The 10,245-nt window shown below is 45.8% G+C and overlaps 1 protein-coding gene across 1 annotated transcript; it reads right to left on the bottom strand.

Annotated features, from left to right (window-relative positions):
- Positions 1 to 3,517: 3,517 nt before the first annotated feature.
- On the bottom strand, positions 3,518 to 5,338 carry LOC140219966 (uncharacterized). Its single transcript, XM_072290136.1, has 2 exons — positions 5,125 to 5,338; positions 3,518 to 3,873 (listed from the first exon to the last, which is right to left on the bottom strand). Exons 1-2 carry the CDS (start codon positions 5,336 to 5,338, stop codon positions 3,518 to 3,520), a joined length of 570 nt encoding a protein of 189 aa, XP_072146237.1.
- Between the last annotated feature and the right edge of the window lie 4,907 nt (positions 5,339 to 10,245).

Here is a 10,245-nt window from a genome sequence, read left to right as displayed (position 1 = left end):
ACCTCGAGCGTACCGGAATATTGGAAGAACGCTAACATAATCCTAATTCATAAGAGAGGGGGCACCAAAGACTTGAAAAATTATAGACCGATCAGCTTTACTGTCACTTGCCAACAAACTATTTACTAAGTTAATCGCAAATAGCATCAGGAACACCTTAGACTTCTGTCAAGCAAAGGACCAGGCAGGATTCCGTAAAGGCTACTCAACAATAGACCATATTCACACTATCAATCAGATGATAGAAAAGTGTGCGGAATATAACCAACCTTTATATATAGCTCTCGTTGATTACGAGAAAGCGTTTGATTCAGTCGAAACCTCAGCAGTCGTGGATGCATTGCGGAATCAGGGTGTAGACGAGCCGTATATAAAACTACTGAAAGATATCTATAGCAGCTCCACAGCCACCGTAGTCCTCCATAAAGAAAGCAACAAAATCCCAATAAAGAAAGGCGTCAGGCAGGGAGATACGATCTCTCCGATGCTATTCACATCGTATTTACAGGAGGTATTCAGAGACCTGGATTGGGAAGAATTGGGGATAAGAGTTAATGGAGAATACCTTAGTAACTTGCGATTCGCTGATGATATTGCCTTGCTTAGTAACTCAGGGGACCAACTGCAATGCATGCTCACTGACCTGGAGAGGCAAAGCTGAAGGGTGGGTCTCAAAATTAATCTGCAGAAAACTAAAGTAATGTTTAACAGTCTCGGAAGGGAACAGCAGTTTACAATAGGTAGTGAGGCACTGGAAGGGGTAAGGGAATACATCTACTTAGGACAGGTAGTCACTGCGGATCGGGATCATGAGACTTGAATAATCAGAAGAATAAGAATGGGCTGGGGTGCGTTTGGCAGGCATTCTCAAATCATGAACAGCAGGTTGCCACTATCCCTCAAGAGGAAAGTGTATAACAGCTGTGTCTTACCAGTACTCACGTACGGGGCAGAAACCTGGAGGGTTACGAAAAGGGTTCTACTTAAATTGAGGATGACGCAACGAGCTATGGAAAGAAAAATGACAGGTGTAACGTTAAGGGATAAGAAAAGAGCAGATTGGGTGAGGGAACATACCCGAGTTAATGATTTCTTAGTTGAAATCAAGAAAAAGAAATGGGCATGGGCAGGACACGTAATGAGGAGGGAAGATAACCGATGGTCATTAAGAGTTACGGAATGGATTCCAAGGGAAGGAAAGCGTAGCAGAGGGCGGCAGAAAGTTAGGTGGGCGGATGAGATTAAGAAGTTTGCAGGGACAACATGGCCACAATTAGTACATGACCGGTGTAGTTGGAGAAGTATGGGAGAGGCCTTTGCCCTGCAGTGGGCATAACCAGGCTGATGATGATGATGATGATGACGATGATGATGATTATGCCTTGAATCTGCTCTCGTGAAGTAGTGCCCCCACGCGATGCAGACTAGCTTTGATAAGCAATTGGCGAGGCTACACACAGCCGGCTACCCGAGCTCGGTCGTTTGGGCGGTGTCAAAAACATTGCTCCAGAAGTTGAAGGGAAAAAGGCATACGCCTAGCCCCGACCAAAAGCGATGCAAACCCTCAGTGGTGCCATACGTGCACAAGCTTTCCCACAACTTGAAGAAAGTCGCTACTAGGTTTGGTGTGTCAGTTGTTTTCTCGGCGCCACGCAAGTTGGCTGGACTGTGTCCGTGCATAAGCCGCGTTGACAAAAAGTCAGGATGCCAGAAAAAGCACACTAGACAGTACGTGAAATGTGCGACGGGCGTTATATACGAGATACCGCTGAAATGTGGGAAATCCTACGTTGGACAAATGGGGAGATGTGTTAGTGACCAGACCAGGGAGCATGAATTGTTTGTAATCAACGAAGGTAATGCGCATTTACCTGCACATTGCATGTTTTGCCTGGAAAGCAGATGCCAGCCACTACTGCATGAGATAACGATACTTGGCAGGAGTGGTGACACGTTAGCAAGAGAACTTTTGGAGGCATATCACATAAAAGAGTGATGCACGAGTTGTATTAGTGATACGTCTGTTTTTCTTTTTCAAAATGAGTTGCAACTGTTAAAAACGTCACTGTAATCGCTCTAGGCAACACTGATGTACGCATGCGCATTTTTTCATTCTCCCTGCCCTGCTGTAAGAATAAAATCAGTTGAAGTCAGCGCTCGATCTATCGTTTTATACTCTCCCTCCTAAGTCTTCATTTTCCTTTTTCGCGCAACAATGTATTCATTTAGGTAGCTCTATAACTCCTTGATGTCCTGATTCCAGTTCTTGTGAGTCGGGTCCTTGATTGTATCCATAATACACTGTACCAGAGTTTGATTCACACACTCCACCTGACCGTTAGCTCTTGGATGGTGAGCAGAGTTCAGTGTGTGAGCCACACCATTTTCTTGACAAAAGGCTTCAAAGCCGTGAGACGTGAAACAGGAACCACGGTCTGAGATAATGCGCTCCAGTAGTCCGCACTCGGTTATAAAACTTTGCATGCACCATAGTACATTTCTCGCTGAGGTGTCTCCCACGGGGTAGAGACGTACAAACTTGGTCAGATTTTGCCCACCAACACCAAGATCCACTTGTTTTTCTTTGAACTTCTCACAAACGGACCAACATGGTCCACGTGTACATATTGAAATGGTCTCTTCCCAGGTGGTACCAGGTGCAGAAGTCCAGGTTTCTTCCCTCTTGGAATCTTCGTGAGCAGACACTCGAAACACCTATGGATGTGCTGGTCCACGTAGCGCTTCATCCGAGGAAACCAATAAAGTTCCTTGATTTTCGTCATTGTTTGGTCTGTACTAAAATGTCCCTGTAAGTCGTGAAACTTAACAGAAAGTGTATTGCGCATGCTCTTAGGCATCACGAAAACAAGTCGTCCCTCTTCTTCCACGTAAAACAGCCTTTCATCCTTCAGCCGTAGGTTTTTGACCTTGACACTTTCTTCCTTAGTCCTCTCCTTGATTGGCTTCTCGAGACTTCGTGCGAGGTTAGCCAAGTCCGCATCAGACCGCTGGATGATCACAACTTGGTCCTCTAAACTCAAGGCAAGGCAGCCTTCGATCCTTGTCTCGACAACCTCATCGATCGTTTCCTGCTGCGCTTTTACGGGTTCACGACTCAAATAGTCCACGTGTGCCATTTTTTCCCCTGCTCGGTGCTTCACCTCGAAGTCATACTCTTGAAGTAAGTTGAACCACCTTGCTATCTGTGGTTTAAGAGTCTTGTGCGCATTCAGATACACAATTGCTTGGCAATCTGTTACCAGCGTGAACAGAATGCCTAGGAGGAATGTATAAGTCTTTCCACACTCCAGACTATTGCCATCAGCTCCAGTTTTCCCCCATGGTAAGTCTCAGCCTCAGTGGTGCATTTACTGACACAAAACACCAAGTACCAGCGTCCTGACTCATCTTGTTGAAGGATCATTCACGCAAGTCCATGTTTGCTTGCGTCCATGTGGAATTCTGTTGCAGCAGAAGGGTCATACAACTTCAGAACCGGAGGCTCTATCAGCTCCCTTCAGAGCTGGTCGAAAGCTTCCTGTTGCTCCTCTCCCCATATAAACTTTGTGTCTTTCTTGGTCAGAGAAGTAAGTGGTTCTGCCTTCAGAGCATAATGGGGAATGAACCGTCTGAAAATTCCTGTCAGGCCCAGAAACCTCTTGACACTGTGAACATCAGTTGGTGTGCTAACGTCCAATTTAGCTTGTTGCTTCACTTCACCTAGCTGCAGGTAGCCTTTCACAATCTTGAATTCCAAGTAGTCGAGTTCGTCACATCCAAACACACACTTGGATAGCTTAAGGGTTAGTCCATACAGCTCGCTGAGCATCAGTACTTGTTTGAGGCGAACGAGCAAATCTTCCCAGTCCTTGGCTGGAATCAGTAAGTCGTCCATGTAACAGAATACTACAGTGTTGCGTAGAGATCCGAGGACCTTGTTTATTAGACATCGAAATACAGCAGGACTGTTTCTCAACCCGAACACCATAATTTCAAGCTACCTGGTCCCATCAGGCGTGATGAATGAAGTTTTGGCCTTCGATTCCTCAGTCAGTGGAAGTTGAAGGTGTCCGTTTGCACAGTCTAACACACAGCAAATTCGTGCTCCGGACAGTCGTTGCAGCTGGTCATCAATGTTTGGCAAGGGAGAATGTTTTGGCACCGTCTGGCTATTTAGCCGTCGATAGTCTATTACTAGACTAGACTAGACGATAGTCTATGGTTGCAATGCCAGTCGCTTTCCACTCTTTGGCAATTTCTTGGATTGCTTCTCTTTCCTCTGCATTAGTTGTGTACGGTTTGCAGCTGACTGGAGTGCTTCCGGAATATTCTGTGATAGTCATTTCCAGTTGATTACAGCACCCCAACACTGAAAAATTTAATAAAGGGAAAATCAGACATCCACCCGTTCGTCGCAACTGCTACAAAGGAACCCATACGTGTTCCTCGAAAGAAAAGCCTCAATGTTGAAGAAAAATACCTCCTGGTCCGGGACTCGAACTTGGGACCACCGCCTTTCCGGGGCAGCCACTCTACCATCTGAGCTAACCAGGCGGCTAGCAGATGGCAGGGCGAAGTCGAATTAGTCGACAACACGAAGCAAAGGCAAGTGTTTGACGTAGTAGTTCTGTGGAAACCCGCAAGGTGGAGAGAAGTAATCAATAAAGGGAAAATCAGAAATCCCCCCGTTCGTAGCAACTGCTACAGTTGTAGCAGTTGAAACTCCTTGTAGCAGTTGCAACGAACGGGTGGATGTCCGATTTTCCCTTTAATTACTTCTCTCCACCTTGCGGGTTTCCGCAGAACTACTACGTCAAACACTCTGAAAAGTTTAGTACAAAGCAGTCCCTGTATTCATTCGGCATCTTCAGCAGTGCATCCACTTGTTGTTCATTGACGTCTTTCCCGACATTAAGCATGCTACAATCAATGGACTTCGGCTGAGGCACAGGTCTCACAGATCTAGCGCTGTGTGTGTCAGATGTGCCTTCTGTTGTCCGTGTCAAGCTTGCGCTATAACAAAATAAGATATGCCGTACCAACATGCTCCTATTGCTATCCTCATCGATCTCACGGGGGTTAACTATTCGCTCCCTGAAAGCAGTTCACCGTGAGCCAACAAACTTCCCTTGATCAGCTGTTGGTCTTCATCCTTGTTGTTCAACATGGGTATCTCAACCCTTCCGTGTTCGATGTGAAGTAGCCTGCCCTTGCCAGGCCCACTAGGTAAGATCAGATTTCCTTCCCTTTCACCGGTCTCCACTGTCACCCAACACACAGTTCTTTTGGGCAGCACAATGGTTTCCTTGACACGAAGTGGTTTCTTGGAAGCCTTCATCTGGGTAAAGTCAATGTTACAAAATGGAAGGTCATCTCGGCAGCCAATCCTGAGTTCATTTCCTATGCATAGGTATGCAATGTTGTCTTGTTCCGTCCAGGTTCTACCAACCAGCATGTCCACGGGAAAGGCACTGTTGTTGACAACAATCAATTTGACCTTGCGGCATACCACGTCATCGATTTCTATGTCCACCTCCGAGGTTCCGATAGACCGAACTGTAGATGTGTCGGTGTTCGCAAAACCATACAAGTCTTGGGCCCTGCACACAACTTGTAGGCTGCACTTTTCAGCCGCTTGATAACGCAATATACAGTACGAACTTCCCGGGTCAATCATCATCGAGACCTGGTGAGTTCCATTGATGGTCGCAGTTTTGAGGAACTTTGATGGACCACTGTCACTTGTTGGATTCTCATTCACCACGAATTTACCAACAGGCTTTGTTTTTGGACAGTCTCTCGCTATGTGCCCATACCTTCCGCAACTGTAGCACCTTCACTCCGCTTGATCACGCTTGGGCGGCTCTGGCGTTTTCATCGGTGGTCCCCCACCACTTCTTTGGTCTGTGACACATGCATTTGTGATCACTTGCTCAGGTGGACGCGCAGCAGTCCAAGATCTTGAGGTTGGAGGCTTGGCACGAGGTGTCGTGGCACATCGATCACCACCTTGTGGCTTGGTCCCTGGTGACTTCTGCATTCTAGCTTCGCTTATTCGCTCCAGCCGTAAGTCTGCCAGCAATTCATCCACGTCCTTGTGTTCCTTTGCCGTCATGGAGATGCATGCGTCTCTAATCCGCAGCCCCACCAGAACTTGCGCCTTGGTATCTTGAATACCAAGGCCTAATCCCTTGCGTAACAAGGTCATTTCGAGGAAGTATGCTGTGATGGACTCTCCCCTCATCTGGACTCTTTCCTGCATTTGCTTCCACTTTTCGGCCATACTTGTCTGGCCCACAGATGTCTTTTTGAAGGCAATCTTTAAGTCCTCCCACGTAGTGAGGTCATCAACACGGGCCTGAAGCCAAAATCGAGCCGGTCTATTCATGTGACGCCTGGCGTTTTCTGGTCTGAAGCTGCCGGCCAGCCGTGCAGGACCGCCATGGAATTGATACTCTTCAGCCACACCCCAGATTCATGGGATGAGCCCTTGCCGTCGAAATCGTGGATAGCTTTATTCAGGTCTGGCATAACATGGAACGCTTCAGGTTTTCTCTCGAGGAGCTCATGTAACAACCGGCTTTGCTCCACCAGAGCTTGCATCATTTGGTTTTTGTCAGTTCCGCCGCCGTCTGCCATCTTTGGGGTTGTCTAGGCATCTTCCTAGGCATACACAGTTTTTCGCATCCAGCTGAGCGTCAAAGCTTACGACGTCACACAGAGCGTCCGCACACACATTTTTGAGGCGGCACGAAGACTCACGTTTTCGATCTCGGTACCTCACGAATACGGTACCGTTGCGTCTCGTAGACGTCACTCAGAGAGTCCGCACGCACGTTTTTCAAGACAACACAAAGGGTCCCTTTTATGCGTTCAGTACCTCACGAAGACGGCACCAATGCAGCGTCCGCTGAAAAGTCAGCGAGCACCAACGTCGACGCAATCCCACGACATCGGCTTCCAGGATCGCTTCACCACGAAGGTTTCGGTGCATCCCACTTCTGAGATGTTAGGAATTTCTTCGCAGACAGATAGATCTTAAAGAAGGGCGCACTTTCATAGATAAATAAAAGAAAAAAAAGAGTTCAAGACAGCGTGATGACTGACTTTGTTCGCAGCCACCATAGAGTTACTATACTGACTCTAGAGGACAAGCTACCCATAGGTTCCCATGCATTGAAATCGGGAACCGCAAGAGCGCCGCCATGTTGCTACGCGCTGAGGTTGCCAGCTCCTGAGACGCTTGCTAGACTTGGTTACAGTAGTCAGTTTTAATCTGGCAACTTTAGCAGCGTAGCAGCATGGCGTCTCGCTTATAGTGTGGTGATGCAGTGTGCGTGCAGCCGTGTGTTTGGGCTTTATTATTCTATGTTGCGGGATGGTGTGGGTGGGGTCGATGTTGGCCGTGCAGGTGGCAGTTATGCAAACGAAGGATGATCCCGTTGAAGTTTCCAGTGGTATGCGGTTTTCAGCGGTCACGCCTGTTAAGGATTGTCACTCGACGATGTTACAAGTTAAGAGCACGAAGCTGTGGTCAGATTTCTCGTTGACGTTCCGGAATTCTCTTCGTACGGGCGTGGTATGTTGCAGAAGCCACTGGGCGCTTTTTCGTTGCGGGGTGATTATCTCGTCGCGACGATAGATCGTTTTTCTTTTTTTTTTCTACAAGTACTGATGCAGCTGTAGGGCACATGTAACCGACAAACAGAGGTCTCAGAGAGCACCTGAGATTATAATAAATTAAGCGGCACAGGAACTCCAGGGCCCCAAAGGGACAGTGGGGGGATCAAAGCTCGAAGCAGAACAGTACGTAGGCTGGGACCGCCGAGGCAGGTGTGTGCCCAGGAGTGTTCGCACGGACAGCTCCCCTGGCACGCGCAGCGGTGCCTCGCAAGGTCGATATACTTTAGAGGCACCTGCGTCCATGATCTTTCTTTTGCCTCAGTGCAGTCGCGAATGCGAGTCATGGCATATGTAGCTCGCGTCGCCAGGCGTATGTAGTAATATCAGAGTTAGCTGTATGAACATCATAAATAATACGCTTCGTTACAGTACATAAAAGGAATTGATATAGAGGATGGTGTTGGTACATTTTTTGTACCGCCCTAATCCTATAACCCCCCCTACAAACACACACACATTCTCGTGTTTCATACATATACAAATACGGAGACACCATATTATTTCAGAAATAAGAACTTTGTAAAGATTAAAACGAGAACTAGATACGGTGTGCAATTATTAAAATGGCAAATTCCGAACCTACTGAATTGTTATCCATCGTTTTTAGATACAATGGAAAGTGCTCCCTCCTTGCTTGCTTTCAGAAAACTAACTAAAATGTATTTCCTCCAACAGTTGTAATTTTGTTGTACATTTGTTTTGTTCTCTTCAAATCCAATTGTAGTCCATTGGCCTTAATAGTTCTGTGTCTTGTTGATGATGAATGTGTTGACGACTAATTCTGTCATTCTTCCTTATCTTGCTTTATCGTGTTTGATACTCTGTACATGCATTTTTATTTGTATGTGTTTGATATTATGCAGTGTGTTTTGGAGCATGTTGCGCTCATGTTGTGTGCTGCGCGTGCTGTCTGGTGTGAAAGGCCTAGTCAGGTGGCTTTTAATGCCGCCTTTTGCCTTAGCACCAAGACAAACCGCTCTTGAGCGTTGTTTTGTCAATAAACAAATAAACAAAGAAAAACATACCCCCTTTCTTTTTTTTTATTTATTTACCCACAGCGCCACAGTGGCATTACAGTGGGGGGGTTGTACAAAAGAAAAAAATATTACAATGGCAATCACAATGACAATGCAAACACTTCATTGTCAGTAATATTAACAAGAAATGAAGATAAAGCATTCCATTCTCGAACAGTGTGAGGAAAAAACGACATCTTGAACTAATCGGTTCTTGACCTGAATTCACGCACTTTATGGTTATGATCAACCAGCTCGGATCTGTAGTGTGGATGAAAAATGGACTTCTCCCTAGGAATAGCAATCTTATCGTAATATATGTTATGAAAAAATTTAAGCCTTAGCTTTCTTCCTCTTACTTCAAGGGCTTCCCATTCTAATTCCTGTTTTATGCCAGACACACTAATGTATCTACTATAATTCCCAGAAACGTAGCGGGCCGTTAAGTTCTGGATTCTTTCTAATTTTTGTCTGTCAGTCTTTGTCGGCGGGTCCCATACAGTACAAGCATATTCCAACACGGATCTAATATACGTTTTAAATAGTAAATTCCTAGAGTCTTGCGGAAACATTCTCGTGTTACGGCGCAAAAAACCCTACATTTTGCAAGCTTTCCCAGCAACATAATCAACATGTCGATGCCAACATAGTTTTGAGGTGATGTACACACCTAAATACTTATATTCGAGAACAGTTTCCAATAAGTGGCCGTTTATGTTATAGACGTAATTAGGTACATTCTTTTTCCTCGTGAAACACATGTGCACTGTTTTTTGCAAATTTATATTCATGTGCCACTGTTCGCACCACCGGTGCAATGTATTTAGGTCTTCCTGCAAAGCAAGCGAATCCTGGGAATTTTTCACTTCTCTGTAGACCACACAGTCATCAGCGAAGAGTCGCATGTGGGAAGTAATATTCTCTGATATGTCATTAATGAACACAAGAAAAAGCAACGGTCCCAAAACTGACCCCTGTGGGACGCCTGACGTGACGGAAGCTGCATTTGATTTGGCTCCGTTTATTGTGACATACTGACACCTTAAACTTAAATATTCCCTAATCCATTCTACAACCTTCTCATTCACATTTAAACAGCGCAACTTGTGGACTAAGAGACCATGACCTACTACGTCAAAAGCCTTTTTAAAAACAATGAATATGCAGTCAATGATGCTACAACGATCCATAGCTTCGCATGCCTCATGAACAAACTCGGTTAGTTGTGTAACACAGGATGTCCCTTGCCGGAAGCCGTGCTGATTTGGATTTATTAAGGGATTGAGATGATTCATTATGTTCGTATATAGGATGTGCTCTAGAGTTTCACATACATTACTTATTAAGGATATAGGACTGTAATTAGAGACCAATTCCCGAGGCCCGGTCTTATGAATAGGGACCACGCAGGCAACCTTCCAATCTACAGGAAGAGAACTAGTGAGCAAAGATTTCTTGAATAGGGGAGCTAAAAAAGGAGATACAGATTCGGCACACAACTTTAAAAGGCCAGTGGACAAACCATCAGGGCCTCCAGCTTTGGACA

This window comes from Dermacentor andersoni, chromosome 8, assembly GCF_023375885.2.
Source record: "Dermacentor andersoni chromosome 8, qqDerAnde1_hic_scaffold, whole genome shotgun sequence".
In the NCBI taxonomy this organism is placed as follows: Eukaryota; Metazoa; Arthropoda; class Arachnida; order Ixodida; family Ixodidae; genus Dermacentor; species Dermacentor andersoni.
This window is presented reverse-complemented; position numbering and strand designations above follow the sequence as displayed.

Bases quoted from the DNA above. Each gene is read 5' to 3' on its own strand.
- LOC140219966 (XM_072290136.1), bottom strand. From the start codon at position 5,338: ATGAAGGCTTCCAAGAAACCACTTCGTGTCAAGGAAACCATTGTGCTG. The intron at 3,874-5,124 runs GTTTGTTGGCTC...TACTGATTCCAG, and splicing joins CCAACAGCTGATCAAGGGAA to CCAAGGACTGGGAAGATTTG.